The following is a 20627-nucleotide window of genomic DNA, read 5'->3' on the forward strand; positions in this document are numbered from 1 at the left end:
TAAAGCTTGGCTGCGCTCTCCGCTCTGAATGCATCGACTCAGGTAAGACCTCCACAGTCACATAGTGTGTAAAGGTCTGATGTGTGTATCTTCTGCTTGCTCGGTGTGTTATTAACAAAGGAAACATCAAACAGTGTGTGAGTGTGTAACTTCTGTTTTTATCTTCTAAATGTTTCAGGTGATTCTTCTTTCATCTGTGGCAGGACACTTTTAACTTTTGTCTGTTCAAGTCTAAAATCTGCAGAAAGGTCTGCACTCTATTCAGCTCCCAAAGAGGAAGCAACGTTTGGCTGTAAAGATCTTCTTCAGGGGTCTTTGGATCCACACGTTGACCCTCATGAAGTCGCTCATTGAGAGATGAACAGAGTGAGGGACGTTCTCTTTAGTCTGCGGTTTAAACGATTTTTGTCCTGCAGCTGTGTTTGGCTTGGGTGTGCACAAACTATTTTATTGTCTGGTTTTAAAGTCTAACATAAAACACAAACAGGACATGAGGGTTGATGGTCCAAAATAAACACTCGTGCTGCTTCAGAGTGGCTAACATGATTCATATTTTTTATTAAATGTGAACTTCTTATGATGATGAACTTCTTATAAACACTGCTGATTATATTTGACTTCATATTCATAAATGTGCTGATGTTTAAATCACAGTTCAGACAACAAATGGTTAAAGTTACTGAAGGAGATCAACTGAATATCTAAACTTCAGATCAACACATCTTATGTTGATCTCAGCTACTGCTTTTTTTAACAGCATGCTGCATGTTCACATCTACATCATTCTTCACTTATTCATGTGGATGGTTTGAACATCAGTGTGAGTATCTGTGACTGGATGGCGAGCTCATGATGTTTGAAGCGTTCAGGTGCTCGTGTGTGTTTGAAAACGAGCCGCTGGTCGGGAACAAACCTCTGAATGTTTTGTGATGACGGTTTTAATAGTGAAACTTCTGATGAGAATATCTTTAATGATTGTTTATTAAAATGTGAGACTACGATGCACCATGTGTTTTTTTTTTTTTAAGTTGTTTTTCGAGCCTTTTTACATTTATTGGAGAGGACAGCTGAAGAGAGAGGAAATGTTGGGAAGAGAGAGAGTGGAGGATGAAGTGCAGAAAAGAGCGAAAGTCGGATATGAACCAACTATAGCCTCGGTTCATGGGGCGTGCAACATAACCACTAGTCTATCAGCGCTCTGATCTCAGTTGTTTTCTGATTGATTTGAAGTGTTTGTTGTTTTCTTTCTAACTTTAATCTGCTTGTAATATCGACAGCATTGAAACGAGGGAAACCTCTATGTTCTATCAAGAATAAATAAAGGTTTGAGTTGAATTTTAATGAACAATAGAATCGTGCTGCATGCTTGAAAAGCAAACTCAAGACCTACCTTTTTAGTAGAGCTTTTAACTGAATCTCATTTTATCTAGTTTTATTACATTTTGAACCTCCTGTGTTTCGTCATTTATAATAAATGATATGTTATGTTAGGGGTGGGGGAAGGGAGTCATGTTGTCGCTGTTTGATTTATGTTGATCAATCAATTTTTATTTGTATAGCGTCAACTCATAAGTGTTATCTCAAGACACTTTACAAAAAGCAGGTAAAATACCTTACTCTTTGTCTGTTAACATTACAAAAGAGCAGGTACCTTACTTATTGCTATATTACAAAGTTTATAGCTATATCCATCATGAGCACTTTAGCAAAGCAGCAAAAGTTACAGTGGTAAGAAAAAACTGCCTTATTAAAAGGCAGAAATCTTGGGCTGGATCCCCGGCTCATGACGAAACAGCCTTCACAGGTCTAGACTGCACCGGGCTTGGAAAAGTGATGGGGAGAGATGGGATAAAAATGAGATGGGAGATGTTTGATGTAAAGCACTTTGGGATACATTTGTTGTATGAAAAGTGCTATACAAATAAAGTTTGATTGATTGATTGATGCTGGTGCAGGGTCTAGCCCTGAGGAGGTTCCTGGTTCAATCCCAGGGAGTGGAGTCTGCATGTTCTCCCCGTTCTCTCCGGGTACTCCGGCTTCCTCCCACAGTCCAAAGACATGCTCGTTAGGTTAACTGCTGACTCTAAATTGTCCGTAGGTGTGAATGAGTGTGGCTGGTTGTCTGTCTCTTTATGTCAGCCCTGTGATTGGCTGGTGAACAGTCCACGGTGTAACCCCGCCTCTCGTCCAGTGACCGCTGGGATCGACTCCTGACCCCCGCGACCCTGTACTGGTAAATGTGGTTTTGTTGATGGATGGATGGGAGAGTATCAGCTTTTACACAACATCAGATTTTCACGAGAGAGAGCACAAATTGAAGAAACAAGAAATTACAGAATATCAGCTGTCTTTTTGTTGCCATGGCATCCAAACAGGTATGGTAGTTTTGTAGTAAAGTTAAAGATTCTGGTGTCAGACATGTTTCATTTGAGGACTCCACGTGTTGGAGAACGAGACGTCATAAACGTGACTGGATACTTCATCATCAAGGTTAACTCTGATGTGTCCTGTTTTATCAGACCTGAGAGATGAACGTGTCGTCTGTGACTAATGTGACCGTGGTTATCGAGTACCGAGACTCCCTCACCAAAGCCGTGGCCAAGAATGTGATCGTGGTCGTCCTCAGCATCTCGCTCAACTACATCCATGTAGGACTCATACACACCTTCCGCAAACACCAGGTACGACGTTCTTCACATTGTACTATAACACGATTAACACTTTAACCAAAGAAATCATTCTGTCGTAGTGGGCGATGGTGGTGTTCAAGGTTCAAGGTATCTTTATTATCCCCGAGGGGCAATTTGATGTCCAATTTGGTGTTGGACTGGAGAGCTTTAAACTGGAAGTTGTCCCGAATGTTTTGTCCCCTCAATTAACATTCACAAGGGGAGCAAAGTATTAGGAAGTAGGAACACCGCCAATATTTACAACAGAAGGAACAAAGGCGGTTTTACAAAGAGGCAAAGGTTGGAAAATTCCTGGCTGGGGCCTCGTGCCCAAAATAGCCTCAGGTCATTGGTCATGAACGATCGCCCGGGACACCGACCTCTGTTGGCGAGAGCCACAAACATTTAGATTTAGAATATGATTGTGAATCTACTGCCAGATTGTCGACTTCCCCTGAGATATTGAGTACTGCTGGCTGTGATTATTTAGGCCCCGTGACCACCTGGTATTTTTTTTCTTTGCATCAGAGTCTATAATCAAATTGTTCCCAATAGAGAACAAACCATATGACGTATTTTTGTAGGCCAACCCTGAAGTAGCATCACCATGGGGTCTAACGAAAATTCTCCTATGGGATTTTTTCATCAGATTTTGGATCATTACAGAAAATAATCTCTGTGGTAAACACACGTTTCTGAAGCGTAGGCGTTTTGTTCAGCAGGATAATCTTCACAGATGAACGCCATTTTTATGATGTTTGAAGCGTTAATGCGGCCGACAGAAGTAAAAAGCTAACGTTATGCTAAAGCTAACTACACCACGGTCGGATGATTGTGACGTCACTACCGTTATGCTTCAGACGATCTCTGATAAACTAATCCACATAGCTTAATAAATTGTTTACTAACATAATATTTACCGTAACCAAAAGATTAAAACTCGGTTGTGTTCTTTGGATTTGTTTACTGAAAATGGGGAACAAAAACACTGACACAGAACTTCATTTACATTCTGATCAACTTAAAAAGATACAAAATATCATCAACTCGATAGTTACAGGAGGAGGAGGAGGAAGTCTCATAGTAGTCCTTATCTGGGGGCCTCCAAATCATTAAATCCACCACTGAGATGTTTAAACATTGAGATTAAAATCAACAAACTCAGTTTATAACACCTGTTGGTCCAATAAATGACTGTTGGAGTTTTCTTTAAACTCTGACATCATCCCCCTCCATGTTTCCCCTCCGTGTGTTCCTCTTTAGATTTTCTACATGAATCCTCGGTACATCCTGTTCTTTCACCTGGTGGTCAACGACATGATCCAGATGACATTGACCGTCCTCCTGTTCATCATCAGCTACACCCTCTACAAGATAAATGTCTCCGTGTGTAGCGTCTTGATCCTGCTGGCTCTCTTTGCCACCGAGAACACGCCTCTCAACCTGGCCTGCATGGCGGTGGAGTGCTACATCGCCATTTGCATGCCGCTTCGCCACGTGCAGATCTGCACCGTCAGGAGAACGTTGGTGCTGATCGGTTTGATCTGGATTACGAGCATGTTGTCGGTCCTTCCTGATCTCTTCATCACGTTGGCCACCGAGCCGCTGGACTTCTTCAGCTCCCGGGTGTTCTGCCTCAGAGAAACAGCCTTTCCAAATCCGCACATCATCAAGAAGAGAGACGTCACTTATGTCATGTATCTGGTCATCGTTTGGCTCGTCATTTTCTACACGTACTTCAGAATCCTGTTTACGGCTAAAGCGGCGAGCAAAGACGCCAAGAAGGCCAGAAACACCATTGTCCTCCACGGCTTCCAGCTGCTGCTGTGTATGGCCACGTATGCAGAGCCTCTGTTAATGACCGCTCTGTTGCAATGGTTCCCCAAGACCTTTTTAGACTCCCTGTTCGCTTGTTACATCATCATACACATCCTTCCACGCGCCATTAGTCCCATAATTTATGGCGTACGAGACAAGGCCTTCAGAAAGTATCTGAAGACGTATCTGTTGTGTAAAGTGAGCACACAGTAAGCGTTGGGGCAAATGATCATAAAACCTAAAAAAAGAATCACAAAGTGTTCTTGACTTCTTCTTCATGTTCTTGTTTTTATATTCTCTTCACTCAATAAAAACACTCCTGCTCTGTTTTTTAGATCAGTCAGAACTTCACTCCCGCAGAGCGCTTAGTCGTGTATTTTCTGGAGGTGGACCGATGAGTTCCACCAAACAAAGATGGCCGGCAGACTCAATGAAGCGGTTCACACATTTATCACTGATATCTGATGGTCACTCTGTGATGTTACCCAAACCGGAAACCAAGGTGTCCGATTAGTATCAGAACTTAAAGGGATACTTCACCCGTTGAAACATGAATCTGTATTGACATTGGGTCATATATGTAGTAGAAATAAATCTTGAAGTTGGTGCCTTCTTGGCCGAGGAAAGGCAGAAAGTGTCTTTTGGCCGCCCCAGCTAGAGCCGGCCCGGGCTCCTCGTCTGCAATATAGCCCAGAGACGGTTGCTGCCGACAGGCCGTTCTTCTGTCGCAACAGCCCTGGTGGCCAGCGGCGACCAGAGGACGCAGCAGCCGAAACACAAGTCGGCAGCAACCGTCTCGCCCATCTCAGGGGAAAATGAGGGCAGGATGCACGAACATTCAAAAATACTACCAGGTTTCTAATGATACAAAGCTTAATGCAAATGGGTGAAGTATCCCTTTAAAAAGATGGATCGCTGCATCGGGGTCGAACACTAGCACCCGCCACTCGCCTGACGCTTGTCAAACTATCGTTTTGCGAGTAAAGGCAGGGTGGCTCTGGCGGTTGGCCTGATCAGTAATAAACATATTGTGATGACCATGTTATGTTTAGACTGCACGTTGCTGCGTGCGACTGTCAATCATTGTTTAATGCTACTTCGATTGACCCTTGCTGTCTACCGTTGGCTCGGCCCTGCCTTCTTTATTCAGCAAGTCACGTTCATCACACGAGTCTGCGGTGGGCCTTGTTACAGGTTACAAACAGGTTACAAACAGAGCAAGTGTTAGAAAATGAACTCCAAGTAGAGCTCAATATTGTGGATCCGGAAGTAAAAATCCCGTTGACTTTCTCCATAGCGGTAGCGTTCGAGCGAGGGGTCATTTTGTTTGTTTTGGCGGAAAAACTCAACCAGCAGTGATCTGGAGTGATAACGGAGTTTGCGATGACGGAAAGGTGTTTTGCCTGTTTTGTGGAACTCATTTGAGCCAGATTAGTCAGTTTTGCTTTTCATTTGGACAGTCTCTCGAACTTTTGAAGGACACCTATGAGACGGAAGGACGAGATATGCACTTCTGGCATTTGGTACATTCCCTTTCCGTCAAGATTTTGTCATTTGTAAATTTGTTTGGGGACAAGTAAAAGTGTAAATTTGTCTCACATATTGTAAAAGTGTTTCACATCTTGTAAATTTTTTTGTCCTCTGTAAAACTGTTTTGATTTTGTAATTTTGTTTTATAAAATGTCAATTTGTCTCAAACTTTGTTTAAGTGTTTTACACTTTGTAATTTTGTTTTGCACTTCCCAGCCAATGTAGTTTTGATTAAACGAATGATGTGTGTTATCCATAGTTAGGTGTGTAGCTAACCTGATTGACAGGTGGGCGCGGTGTAACAGTGGTCGTTGGGTTGACTGAAAGTTAGACTGAGACAGCATTTCCAACATGGAGGCCGCCATCGATGGGACTCCAGCGCCCGCTGCAGGAACAGACGGGTGACCTCACTCAGGCTTCATCCAGTAATATTCACAGTGGATGGTAAGACACCATATATAAAGTCAGACACTTACTGAAGCCATACTCTTGACGTACTCGTCTTATTGTATGAACTAGGTAAGAACCAACTTCTCTTCTCTGCTCTCATGTTGTTCATCTTTCAAACTTCTCATAGTCTGACTTAAACATTTTGCAGATTTTTCATGAATCTTCTTTCTGTCAAATGTGATTCATATTTTATCTAAACAGTTTATCCAATTGCTCCAACATCCTTTTCTTCAAACTGAAGAATTGGTTTAAACGAACGTGTTTGCTGTTGATGAAAGACTTTAACAACTTGATTGTCTGACTGAGTGATTTACATTTTTCTGTCACCTTTTTTTTTAATCAATGATTCCCGATGCGTTGGTATCTCTTCTTGTAGCTACGTGTATGATCTGTGTGTCTTTATTACAGCTCGATGCTCTGAGGCGAGTTTCTCTTTGCAGAATGAATCTGTATAAACTTCATCTCACCATCAGGTTGTGATTGACAGCTGGCCTGAGGAGGGGAAATGTGCACTGATGTTTTTTCTTTCAATAGCAGATTCTGAGCTTTATTCAAAGATTTTGATGCTACCATGTAGAAAAAGGTCATTTTATATGCATGAGTAGACCTTGCTGTCTGATATGAAATAGTAAACCAGCCTTCATGAGAACATTGAGCTGCTGTATGTAAACATTCACACATTATATTTGTTGAGTCAGGCTTTAAGCTCTTTACATTCAGCACAGGTTGTTCACCAGTATGTTTAACAAACACCATCAAGATAAAACCTCACATTTAAGTCCTGCTAACATGTTTCATAGAGGCACGTGGACCTCTTTACTGTCATGAAACACGGACGTGCACACTTCTCTGTTGATGTTTTTTTGATGTTAATAAGACGAGGACTAAGTGAAGAGGGGATTGTGTCCTCGTTCACACGTCTGCTTGTGACAGAAATAAAGACCTGCTCGTAGGTTTCTCTGAGTGGAGGACATCTTCTCTGAGATGTTCTGTTAGAAAACCAAACATCTGGTGAATGTCCATTACTCAGAGTTCTTTATGTTGAAATGAAAATAGTAGGTTTGTTATTTGTAGATTACTATACTTTTAGATAATAGTTAAGTTCTGTTGTTATAGTTCTGGTATTCTGAAAGTTTTCAATGTTTCCTTAAAAGCACATTTCCTGAAATAGGTGCTGTTAAATTGTCCTATTATTAACATTTAAGGTCCAATCAGTAAGATGTGTAGAGAGTGAAATGATAAAGTGAGCTTACTATATGATCAGACATTAAGGAAACATGCTATGTTGAAGTGCTGACTTCTCTGACAACAATGCAGCAGCCAGTATGTCCTCCTTCTAACTTTAGATTCTGCTCCTGAATGCTCTGGATTTGTTTGGACCAGAGAAGATAGGTGGTTTTAAGGCACCCCCTCGGTTTGTCAGATATGAGAGCAGTTATCAGGTCAACAGGTGTTGCAGTGATGGAAGCGGTCAAGAGAAGTGGTTCAGATAGAAGTGATTGTACCCGACCTAAAAAGCCTCTGCATGTTTCTAATAAGCTCCACGAGCAGAAACGTGCTCAAACTAGGATCAATATTGGAGATGCTTTTGAAAAATGGAGAGAGGTTAGAACACAGAAAGGTTTACAGACCCATGCAGAGCTGGATAAACACTGAAGCTTCAGTGTCCACTTTGTCCATTTTAAACACTACGTGTCAGAGTTATAGCTCCTTTAACTTGTTTTCCTTTAGATCAGATTATTTACTGTATTCTGTTATCATTTTGATGACAAATATCATTTAACTAATATGATGCTTTCTCCTTTGAAGAAATTACTTTTTCATATTAGAGATGAACAGCTTAGTGGCCAACACAACCGTGGTCGTTTGGTATCAAGACTCCCTCTCTACAGCTGTGACCAAGAATGTGATCGTCGTGTGTCTCGGGATCTCCATCAACTACATCAATGCCTGCCTCTTCCACACCTTCAGCAAACACCAGGTCTCCATGACAGTCTGTTGACAACGGCCGCTGTATGGCCGACACTGCTTCGTTACTTTTTACTTCATGCTTTTTTATTTTAAATTGTTTATTTCCCGATCAGACACATTTGGAACAGAGCACCGGTGATGTCAACGCTGTCTTTCTGAAAAGTTTAAAGATTTTCAACTATAGCCTTTGGAGCAGCCGTACAGAAACTCCTGTCGGCCATCTGCTGCTCTGAACACTCTCTACTCATTGAAAAAAATTGAACAAAGACGCTGGTGCTCTGGACAAAAACGCTAGGTGGTACAGCTGTTTCTTTTATAACTGTTCTATAACTCATGTTTAGTTATTCAAAGCTAAATCCAAAAGGTAACTGGACCTGGTTGAATCTTGAACCAAGTCTCTCAACCAGGTCCTGTTGCCTTTTGGATGTAACTATGATCTACCATGAAGACTGAAAACCTTCACAGATGTGTTTTGCTTCCCTCCCTCAGATCTTCTACAGAAACTCTCGGTACATCCTCTTCATTCACCTGGTGGTCAACGACATGATCCAGGTGACGCTGACTATAACCCTGTTCATCATCAGCTACACCATCCACAGTGTGCATGTCCCCGTCTGTTGGGTCATAATCCTGCTGGCTCTCTTTGCCACCGAGAACACGCCTCTCAACCTGGCCTGCATGGCGGTGGAGTGCTACATCGCCATCTGCATGCCGCTGCGCCACGTGCAGATCTGCACCGTCAGGAGAACGTTGGTGCTGATCGGTTTGATCTGGTTTACAAGCGTGTTGTCCGTACTTCCTGATCTCTTCATCACATTGGCCACCGAGCCGCTGGACTTCTTCGGCTCCCAGGTGTTCTGCCTCAGAGAAACAGCCTTTCCAAATCCGCTCATAATCAAGAAGAGAGACGTCATCCATTCAGTGCTTCTCGTTACTGTTTGGATCACTATCTTCTTCACTTACTTTAAGATCCTGTTCACGGCTAAAGCAGCGAGCAAAGGCGCTAACAAGGCCAGAAATACCATCCTGCTGCACGGGTTCCAGCTGCTGCTGGGAATGGCAAAATACATCGGCCCTCCATTATTATCTTTTCTAGGCAAAAGGTTTCCTCGGAATTATACAGACAGTCTCTTTGCTTGTTATATTATTGTACAAATCCTGCCCAGGTCCATTAGTCCGATTATTTACGGCATACGAGACAACACCTTCAGGAGGTACCTGAAAAGGTATCTGTTTTGTAAAGTCACCATCCAGTAACCATTCAGAACCTACATCAACAAAAAGAAGGTATGTCCCAAAAATAAAGTAAAGCTTAAGCTTAGCAAAACTCCTGGCTCTCACTCCATCTCTTCAATTATTCAAAGTCCTCCAAGTAACACGCATGAGGTTTAAAACAAAAGTTTGCCCTGTGGAACCCCAAACTGATATCTAGAAACTTCATGTGAACAGTTTTAAAAGTACGTAGACTAGAAATCTTCATGGACAAACATGAGGTCGAAAGGTCATAAGGTCGAAGTGGCTCATAAGGGCCTGGGTCCACCAACAGGGTTTTTTAAGTGCTGGCAGCGTCTTTTCAAACCAATACAGCTCATATATTAGTTCAGACACTTTGTATGTTTTATGTTTTGTCTGTGTTGTACTAAGTGACTCTCCCTGCAACCAAATTTACCTGCGGGTACAAACAAAGTAACCTGAACCTGAACCTGAGTTCTTCATTTTTAAAAATCAGCGTCCTAAGGGCCAATACTCCTCAGTGTCACCTGTTTTTTGTCGTTGCACTCAAAGGTTAAAAAAAAATGTTTTACATTTATATTTCTATCGTTAGGTTGACTGAAAGTTAGGCAATACGGAAGTGAAATACGCCGCAGTTCCTCAAGTTTCCACTTGGGGCTGTCAGCAGAAGTCACACACACACACACACTCATGGTGAAATGCCCATTCTGACAGCAGAAATAATCAGATTCACAGCCTGGTACAAAAAACAACAACATTTGGGTCTGAAGAGTTTTGGTTAAAGCTGGCCACACACAAGACGATTCTCAAAAATAAACCGATTTTAAAAATGTTGGAGACCAAAAACATGAGGACAGCTTCAGATTATTTTTAATATTAGAGTCTTCTGAACGCACACACGAGACGACTTGGCAAGAACAGGAGACCACACCTGCTGTTTGTAGAAACGACTGATTTTAAACAAACATGAGGATTGACATCGTTCGCTGGCTCTCCTGCCGCATTCACAGGGGAAAACTGAAAAACTATACGGATGTGATCTTGGCTGGGAAGATAGATTATGAGCAGCTTTATTTAATTTGCAAGTTGAGAATGAGTTGTCAGAGTACACAAAACCCGGTTGGTGACGGTTCCAAGTCTGCTTGCTCTCATTAGAGGTGGGAAAGAAAATCGATTTATGTAAAAATCGAGATTCTTCTTTTCTGAGATTTAAAATCGATCCAAAACGTCCAAAAATCTATTTTATTTTTTAATTTCATTTGGGCTAATCAGTCACTCCCTGCTCAGTGCTAATGCTAATGCTAGCTCTTTAACTCAGTAGAACGCCAAATGGAGAATCAAGAAGTTCAGCCAGTCTCACAGATGACTGGAGTAGATCCTGAAGTATGTACTCATTCATAAATAGACTTCGAATCCACAAATCAATGAATCCAGAATCGTGAGACACCCAAAGATTCCCAGCTCTCCTCATTGGCTGCTTTAGGTTTTCGACAGACCAGGAATCATAAATATCAGACATGTTTGATATTTATGATTCCAGAGCAGGGAGGCTCCGACTTGTTCGGGAGCAGTTATCAGATACGGCAGGCCTTAAATCAAGACGCGCCCCCCTGACCGTGGTGAACGAGCAAATGGGCAAAAATCTTCAAGGGTGGCGCCATCTAAAGGCTGACTGATTGAAAAAACTGGCAGTGTGATATCTTTTCTGTCTGGGATAAAAAACAAAACAGGAAGTTATACCAAATAATAAATGCATAATAAATGTATTATAAATGTAATGAGTTTTATGGGCTTCAATATAAATCATAACTTTATTGAACTATACGTCTGTTACTCTTAAGGCTGCATAATATGAAAAAAAAATGTGATGTGCAATAAAATTGTTGGATGTATGAAAAGTTATGAATAAACTATTATCAAGAAAACTTTGGTTTTTACTTACAGCTATTTGCAACAAGTTTCTCCTGAATCTAAAACAAACACAATATGGTTTTTTTACCACTGAATTAGCTGATAACGAGCGTGAACTCCACTTTACTGCATCAAAATTGTACAATTGTACAATGACTGTGACACACTAACCTCCATTCAACATGTGAATACTAAAGTTAAAAGATGATGACTGGAAAACAGAAATGTCAGCGTATATGAGGAGAAGGAAAAAACTGTGCCAGGTGCTTCGCTGATTTATGAAACACGTCTTGATGAGATTTAAACGTTTAGATTTGTTCGTAAAGAGGGTCAAATCAGCCCTGACTGATCGACTGTAAACATTAATATACGAGGCCTGAGTGAGGTCACTCGTCTGTTCCTGCAGGGGGCGCTGGAGTCCCATCGATGGTGGTCTCCATGCTGGAAATGCTGTCTCAGTCTAACTTTCAGTCAACCTAATGGCAGGCTGAGAGCTTTTCAAACATTTTCTAAACTGCTATGATACGGTTACTAGACCTTGTCTCAAAAAGACGACATGGCAATAATTGCATCAATGCAGATTTGACAGAATCGATACAGACGCAGAGCCGTGATGGCAGCTTAGAAAGACACAATGCCGAAGGTGCAGTTCACAATAAAGCCAACAGGCGGCAGTAGAAGCCAAACTCCATGGTCCAAAGGCACGTCCTTCAATGAGAAACTCGATCCAACGCCAGCAAAACTGAAACCAAAGATTATGGGAACATTTTGGATTTTTAGAAACACTACGGAGCTTTGCAAAAACAAGGTAAAATTCTGCTGCATCATGGCCGACGTCTCTGTCTACACATGACAGATACCAACAACTGCTCGCTACACAGGCTCAGTGTACACCAACTCTGAATGATGCTTTCTACTCTAACCTGGATGATGTTGTTAGGGGTTGATTTCCTGTATTCATTTCAATCAGACCCAAATTGGCCCAAGGTGTTCTGAGCATGCTCCACAAAACCCCACCCTGGACTTTGACCCAGAAGTCAAACAACATTTTTGTCCCTCCAGAATCAAGTATCACTGACGTCCCTCACTTGGACGCAGGCAACACATTAGCGTGCAAAGAAAAAATAAGGGATCCCTTGAATGTGTGCGTGACACAACACACATATAAAGTGGGAGATTAACAGAGGCCTTCCTGACGATGAGCTAGTCTCCACAGGTCGTCTGAGGTGAGCAGCGACATCTTTTCACTGCACTCATATCTCATCTATGAAATCAGAGCGGTTCATTTAATGTGGCTTTAAACTTTCAGACTGGCCGTTTGCATTAGACTACAAAGACAGGAACATGTGATGCATGTTTAGTGTTTTTAATGGTTTGCTTTCTGACGTTTCTGAGGAATCATTGAGACTGCTGAATTAGAAACTGTTTCATTCTGTGATGTTTAAATATTCCTCGAGTCTGCCTGCATCGATATCTAAATTTACATTTGTATATTTTTTTATTCAATCTTGATGCTCTGATGTTCCTCTGAGGTGAGTCTCTCTCTTCTTCTGGGATTATAGTCTAACAGCTGCCTGTATTTTCACTCACAGGAGCGTTTGAGTGAATGTTCTTAAAGCTGTTAATAATGAGGCAACGTGCTTCAGGGCTCATTATACTCTACTTAATGAAACAGTTATCCACTCTTATTTAAAGCTAGATTACCTCCAACATGTGGAAGTTTCACATCACTCTGAACTGTGTACGTTTGTAAGTTTTATAACTCATGAACATTCAGATACAGTCTTACATTAATGACTTAAACTTGTCCTTTAAAATGTTATAAACGTGAAACTCTAAACAGACGAGCTGGTAGGAGAGATGAATGGAAAGAGGAGAGATGTTGTTCTACATATTTATTATAAATGAGCATATTTACTTGTAACACAGCCGACCTCAGCCCGGTATGAAGACATTAAAGATCAACAGGAACTCTTAAACACTGAGCGCTTTAATATGGATCAGCAGGCAACAGAGAAACAAACCTGATGAGGTCTTTGAACCTAACATTCATCGTTACTGAGGAGCGTTGGACAAACGTCCGTCAACATGTTTCACACTGATGAAAGTCGAGATGTGCATCAGCCACAAATCAAACAAGCAGCTTAGAATAAAGTAAAATGTGTTATCTTCAGAAGAAAGCCTCAAAGGTGTCATCACAGAAGGTCACTTCTGGTTGCACATGACGCTCGGCTGAAACAAAGGGGAGACCGGGCCTTTGCAGTTGTGGAACCAGTTGCTCCCCCAGGTTAGGCTGGCACCCACGTTGCCCGTGTTTAAATCACCTCTAACAGTTTATCTGAATGCTTTGGCGTTCTTAGACCCAGTATAAGAGCTTGTCTGGTTCCTTTTTTCTCTTTTATGCTTTTATCTATTTTGTTGTAAAGCACTTTGGTCAACTCTGTTGTTTTTAAATGTGCTCTATAAATACAGTCTCTCTCATCAGGGTTTACACACCAGGCAGGAAGTTGGTCTTTGAGGTCAAATGCTCGTAGGCCCGTTTTAGTGGGATACTATAATAAATCTACGTCCCTCTGTTCTCCTGAACAAACATTATAAAATATCAGAATTCATTTTTTTTCTCTTAAAAAGTGTCAGTGCTCCTAATACTTGAACATCGTGCTCCACTTTCTTGTTTCCTATAATCATTGATTGATTTGTTGTGTTTCTCTTTTGGACATTTCTTTGTCTTCAGAGATGAATGTGTCGTCTGCCAACATGACCGTGGTCGTTCGGTTTCCAGACTCCCTCTCTAAAGCCGTCACCAAGAACGTGATCGTCGTGTTTCTGGTGATCTCCATCAACTACATCAATGCCAGCCTTGTCCACACCTTCAGCAAACACCAGGTATGACCTTCATGTCATGATAGCAGGAACAAGTCTTTTGTGTTTTTTGATTTTTTTATATTTTACATTTTTATATTCTATTTTATATATTTTAATATCTTCTTATACTGTATTATTTAAGTTGTTGCTAGTTCTGCTTCATTTCCTTGTTAATTGTTTAGCACCAATACACCAAGTCAAATTCCTTGTTTGTGTTTGTACTTGGCAATAAACCCCAATTCTGATTCTGATTCTGACTTTAGATTTGTAACATGAAATCAATATCATCATCATCATCCAGGCAGCTGTCTCTTGATGTATTTTTACTCATTATATTTGGGCGATTCCATTCATTCATCCAGTCAGATGAAACGTTTTCATTGTGAAAACTGAGCAGGTATCATTTGAAAAAAGAATCTCATTAATGGAGGCGACTGTATTCACAGACTCCAGAGGAATATCTGTTATCATATTGACCTGCAGAAAGAAGCCCAGTTCACTGGATGTCAGTCTGTTTAGTGTGGAGAAAAAAAGAGAATAGTGCTTCAACTTCAGGCAGGAAGAGAGAAATCTACCAAACAGACGACGGCACATGAAGAAATAAACGGAACAAAATGTGGTTTTGGAGCTGAACATGAACAATAGTGGTGTGAAACGATATTATCTCCATACTTGAGTCACAATTCTATATATTGCAAGTAAGCTTTTTTAACTGCATATTATAATGTATTGTTTTGAACTGTTTTGTCAAATAAGAAACAATTCTCAGTCCGTTCACTTCAGTCTTTTTATTTCTACACAGAGGGAGTCGAGCCCTCAGACTGACCAACATGATCAAAGTTAAACCCTGTGAGGCTGCATGGACCTCATAATCTGAACTGTTGGTACTTCAGTCTCATGGAATTTTAAGATGAACTCTTAACAATGCAACTCGTTACAATTGAATTGTGCAACCCCTTCAGCAAATAAAATTTAAAAAAAGCATATTTCCTATTAAGATAAAAAAATATCGATACTTGGCCATGAGACGATATAATATTGCCACACAACATATTGCGATACCATGCTGAATCGATTTCTTTCCCACCTCTAATGAACAACAGATGAAGAACCTCCATTTAGAGAAATATCTGTTTGATTTTTACTGTAACTAAAATGTCCAGCCATTGTACAGCAGGCTGGTCACTTCTGGACACAGTGTTCATTTTCCTTTAATGTCAGATCTGTTTAGATTTGTACCACAACAACTCCAGGGGTTATCCGTCTCCTCAAAACAGTCATTTCTAAAGACAACGACAGTCGTCTGTGTCCATTGCCTGTTTCAAATGAGAGGAATTTTCCCTCTTTGGACAGTTGGTGAGCGGTTCTCGCCCTAGTTTTTGCGGTGTGTCCAACTCTACCCGTCTGCCTTTTTTTGGCCAATTTCGAAATGTTGAATCGGCGTCAACGGTCGGTGAAAGGAATCTCTCTGATTTGCTGTTTTGAAGGTTTCATTTCTCTCCAGCTCTCAACACAGGTTCAGGGGCAGCTGTGGCTCAGTTGGTAGAGTCATCACCTCTCAACTGGAAGGTTAAGGGTTCGATCCCCAGCTGGGCAACATGCCGGCTGTGTCCTTGGGCAAGACACTTAACCCCCAGTTGCTCCATGTCACACCCATTCACACACTTATGGTAGTAGTATCATCCATCAGAAGTAACTAATACATTCATACACCACCACAGAAGCAGCAGGAGTGAAAAAAAGTGCTATGAGTAGTCAGAAGACTAGAAAAGCGCTATATAAGCTAAGGTCCATTTACCATTCAGGAAAGCCCCTTGAGCATGCCGCTGTAGTATCCATGCTTTCACCCATTAGTGCGGTTTCTCCTTATTTGTCGCCTCCGCCTCTTCTTTTAATTTTCCACTCAAAGACCAAGGGCTGACAACGCCAGCGCCATTTTCAACTTTTTATCAGACATTATTCTGGATTAGTAGGCTACCTATAATACGACGTGAAGCAACGCAACAGGCAGCCTTCATTTACCACTAGTTCTTTGCCGTCGGCTTGGTGTGTCAGGGCCTAAATGACTGAAAACCTTCACAGATATATTTTGCTTCCCTCCCTCAGATCTTCTACAGAAACCCTCGGTACATCCTCTTCATTCACCTGGTGGTCAACGACATGATCCAGGTGACGCTGACTATTATCATGTTCATCATCAGCTACACCATCCACAGAATAAACGTCTCCGTCTGTTCTTTCTTGATGCTAACGGCTCTCTTTGCCACCGAGAACACGCCTCTCAATCTGGCCTGCATGGCAGTGGAGTGCTACATTGCTATCTGCATGCCGCTGCGCCACGTGCAGATCTGCACCGTCAGGAGAACGTTGATTCTGATCGGTTTGATCTGGATTACGAGCATGTTGTCGGTTCTTCCTGATCTCTTTGTGACCTTGGCCACCGAGCCGCTGGACTTCTTCGGCTCCCGGGTCTTCTGCCTCAGACAAACGGTCTTTCCAAATCCAGTTAACACAAAAAGGAGGAACGCCCTGTATTCAGTGTTTTTAGTCGTAATCTGGATCACTATCTTCTTCACTTACTTTAAGATCCTGTTCACGGCTAAAGCAGCGAGCAAAGATGCTAAGAAAGCCAGAAACACCATCCTGCTGCACGGGTTCCAGCTGCTGCTGTGTATGTCCACGTATGTCGGCCCTCCATTATTAACCATCATAAAGCAATGGTTGCCTCGAGACTACACAGACCATCTGTTCGCTTATTTTATCACTATACAAATCCTGCCCAGATCCATTATTCCGTTCATCTATGGCGTACGAGACAACACCTTCAGGAGGTACCTGAAAAGGTATCTGTGTTGTAAAGTCACAGTGCGGTCCTCAACCATCCGTAACCTCCATTAGAGCGGGGTCACAAAAACATTCTTACAATGACAGCTATTCATATTAAAGGTCGACACACTTTCAAATACAGAGGTGAACTAAAGCCCCGTGTCCACATAGTGTGTTTTTCTGAGCACCATAGTCTTTTTTAAATTGTTTTCCATGAGGAGAGAGTGTTTGCAGCAGCCGGCCGCCTAGAGAAAAAACCCTGTAGCGGGTTTGACAAGGTTTTAATTTTGGGGTGCCAGTCAGAGTCAAGTTTGACAAATAAAAATTAAATGCAAACAAGAAATAGTCAACCTGCACAAAATAGGACATCATCCACACTGCAAACAAAATGATGTGTGCACTGTGTGTGCGTGTTTCACAGTCTGTGTTTGTAAAGCAAAGTTCACTCCCGTTCCGAAAAAAGTCCGCTCCGGTATACCCACAACCCACAGTTCAGTCCATTTCAGTTCAATGTTCAATTACAAAACAAAAACTCTGCTCCGGGTTTACCACGGGCCTCGAAAACAAATAAGGAAACAAACTCAAAAGAAAACCAGCGTCTCTCTTTGCGGTGCGACAATCAAAACACAAAGAAACAAAAGACACACCAGGTACTCACGGTACCAAAGTTTTTTAAGTCAGTCAGTAGGTTAAGTCAGTTGGCTTTGATCCATTGCGACCGGCATCTCCTGACTCCAGGGAACAGCTGATCCGCCAGAAACAGGGAAATAAACAAATCCAACAGGTAATCGGCCTGACAGCAACGGACCTCCAGCGACGAAGATGTCACACAAAATGGATATAACACGGACTTTCAAACACGCTCTATGCCGAGGTAACACTTCTCCTTCACTGACTTTCTTTCAATGACTCTCTGCCTCGATCACCGGTGACTTGCACCTATACAAATGCCCTTCCTGTGTGTGCAACCATCACATCTGCCTCTCCAAAACCATCAAAAGTGCTTCCCATCTCAATTGAGACCCTTGTGGAAGGCACAACAGGAAGACCCAGAATGTCAGGTTCTTTATCAAAAAGTGGTAGAAACTGGACAAGTCAATAATTCAAACCCTTCATACACTATCATGGATGATCTCCTCTACCGTCTCGTCACCCTCCCATACAAAACCATCTACCAACTCTACATACCTCCTAGCTTCCGTACACAGTTACTGGACTACTTCCACCAAGATCCTCTCTCTGGACATCTTGGCAGGCACAAAACCTACCGAAGACTTCAACATCTTGTCTATTGGCCAAAGCTGAGCTTGGATGCCAGAGAACATGTAAAAAATGGTCAAACGTGTCAACTCTACAAACCAGAAAACAGAAAACTTGCAGGAAAACTCCAACAAACTCAAACTCACCGCCCACAGGAAATGCTTGGAATGGATTTAATGGGTCCCTTCCCCAAAAGCTCTCAATAAAATGTTTATCTCCTGGTTTTCGTTGATTATTTCTCCCGTGGGGTTGAACTGTTCCCAATCATAAATGCCACGGCTGAAACCATCTCTCAAGTCATGGTCAAAGACATCTTGACCAGGTGGGGCATTCCTGACTACATCCTGTCTGACCTTGGAACACAGTTTGTTTCATCAGTTTTCCAAACTGTATGCAGAACCTGGAATGTGTTAACCTCAGCCTACCACCCCCAAACCAACCTTATAGAGAGACTGAACCGTGTTCTTAAATCAATGATAGCATCCTATGTAGGGGACAATCACAAACACTGGGACAAGCATCTGTCTGAGTTTCGGTTTGCGATTAACTCTGCAGTCCAGGAGTCAACAGGCGTTACTCCTGCAGAGCTTAATCTTGGTTGCTCCCTTAGAGGACCTCTGGATGCAATGTTTGAACCTCATGAAACTGCTCCAGACACCCCTTGCTACACAAAAATTACACGGCTAAAAGATCTTTGTTCGTTTGTTTCTAAAAATCTGGACTCTGCTCGTCAACGGCAGAAAAGAAACTACAACAAACACAGACGTGACCTTGAGTTTCAGGAAAAGGACAGAGTCTGGTTGAGAGCCCATCCTCTCTCCAAGGCAGAGAAATCGTTTCCGCCAAATTAGCCCCAAAATGGCAAGGACCATATCGGGTAGTGGAACAAGTTGGGCCTGTGAATTATAAAGTTGTTCTCGAAGAGACAGGCAAGGACTTAAAAGTTGTCCACATTGCCCGTCTTAAACCTTGTTATCCGACTGCTCAGGGTCTAGAGGAGCAGGAGAAAAAACGCATTCTTGAAATCTTGAATGAGGAGTCGGATGAAGAGGACTTCCTTGGGTTCGCGGACACCTCCTGTCCAACTTCTAATAAAGGATGGAGGAAAAGACCTGTAGAAAAATTACAATTCTGACAATACTTATGACTCTGACAATGACTACGGTCACAATTCAAACTCACATTAATCAACCACCTGGACTGTGATTCTGTGTAGGACAACTACTGCGCCTTACCTTTGGTCGGCTTCTGCTAAGGGGGGAGGAGTGTAGCGCCTGCAGAGTCAGAATCCTCTTTCTACACACCTCCATTCATTGCTTCCTCCGTCATCCACCCACATTCATCTCACGCTCCAATGAAAAACAGCCACAGTGCCTCCAGGTAGGGAAGTATGGATGGATTCTGAAGGGGCTCGGGAGAGGGCATCTGGTACAGTGTTGTATCTTCCTTTTCTGTATTCTACAGTGAAAGCGAATTTTTGAAGCCGGAGTGCCCACCTGATGAGTCGTGTGCTGGTTTTGGTGGTTTTGAACACCCACAGAAGAGAGGCATGATCAGTCACAACGGTAAACAGTCTGCCTTCAAGGTAAGTTCTCCACTTCTCAACTGCCCACACCACTGCCAAACATTCCAGCTCGGTGGCAGCATAGTTTTTTCTCTGCAGGGTTTAGACTGCGGCTGGCAAAGGCAAGGACTTCCTCGGTTCCATAGTTGGATTTCTGAACAAGCACAGCCCCAAGTCCAATCTCACTGGCATCGGTGTACACCATAAAGGGAGCACTGAAGTTTGGATGGCCAAGGACAGGTGGTTTTACCAGGTGATGTTTCAGGGTATTAAACGCTGTTTGACATGCAGGTGACCAGCTGAATTTTGCTCCTTTTTTCTTTAAGGCATTGAGTGGTTCAGCAATCTGAGAAAAGTTGGGGACGAATCTGTGATACCACCTAGCCATGCCCAAGAACCTTTGTAGGGCTTTCAGGTTGGTGGGTGCAGGGAAGTTCTGAACATCCTCAACCTTGTCTGGGTCAACATGGACTCCTGTAGCAGAGACAAGATGACCCAGGAATTTCAAAGAGGTTCTGAACAGTTTGCTT

The 20627-nt window shown here is 42.3% G+C and overlaps 3 protein-coding genes across 3 annotated transcripts; all 3 read left to right on the forward strand.

Annotated features, from left to right (window-relative positions):
• Positions 1-2528: 2528 nt before the first annotated feature.
• On the forward strand, positions 2529-4700 carry LOC136179286 (odorant receptor 131-2-like). The gene is made up of 2 exons (XM_065955377.1): positions 2529-2681; positions 3933-4700. Exons 1-2 carry the CDS (start codon positions 2529-2531, stop codon positions 4698-4700), a joined length of 921 nt encoding a protein of 306 aa, XP_065811449.1.
• Positions 4701-8298: 3598 nt separating this feature from the next.
• On the forward strand, positions 8299-9695 carry LOC110002355 (odorant receptor 131-2-like). The gene is made up of 2 exons (XM_020657958.2): positions 8299-8448; positions 8928-9695. Exons 1-2 carry the CDS (start codon positions 8299-8301, stop codon positions 9693-9695), a joined length of 918 nt encoding a protein of 305 aa, XP_020513614.1.
• A 4623-nt stretch (positions 9696-14318) lies between these two features.
• LOC136179287 (odorant receptor 131-2-like) lies at positions 14319-17345 on the forward strand. The gene is made up of 2 exons (XM_065955378.1): positions 14319-14468; positions 16554-17345. Exons 1-2 carry the CDS (start codon positions 14319-14321, stop codon positions 17343-17345), a joined length of 942 nt encoding a protein of 313 aa, XP_065811450.1.
• The last annotated feature ends 3282 nt before the right edge of the window (positions 17346-20627 follow it).

This window comes from Labrus bergylta, chromosome 5 (genome assembly GCF_963930695.1).
Source record: "Labrus bergylta chromosome 5, fLabBer1.1, whole genome shotgun sequence".
Classification (NCBI taxonomy): Eukaryota; Metazoa; Chordata; class Actinopteri; order Labriformes; family Labridae; genus Labrus; species Labrus bergylta.

Bases quoted from the DNA above. Each gene is read 5' to 3' on its own strand.
- LOC136179286 (XM_065955377.1), top strand. From the start codon at position 2,529: ATGAACGTGTCGTCTGTGACTAATGTGACCGTGGTTATCGAGTACCGA. The intron at 2,682-3,932 runs GTACGACGTTCT...GTTCCTCTTTAG, and splicing joins ACACCTTCCGCAAACACCAG to ATTTTCTACATGAATCCTCG.
- LOC110002355 (XM_020657958.2), top strand. From the start codon at position 8,299: ATGAACAGCTTAGTGGCCAACACAACCGTGGTCGTTTGGTATCAAGAC. The intron at 8,449-8,927 runs GTCTCCATGACA...TCCCTCCCTCAG, and splicing joins ACACCTTCAGCAAACACCAG to ATCTTCTACAGAAACTCTCG.
- LOC136179287 (XM_065955378.1), top strand. From the start codon at position 14,319: ATGAATGTGTCGTCTGCCAACATGACCGTGGTCGTTCGGTTTCCAGAC. The intron at 14,469-16,553 runs GTATGACCTTCA...TCCCTCCCTCAG, and splicing joins ACACCTTCAGCAAACACCAG to ATCTTCTACAGAAACCCTCG.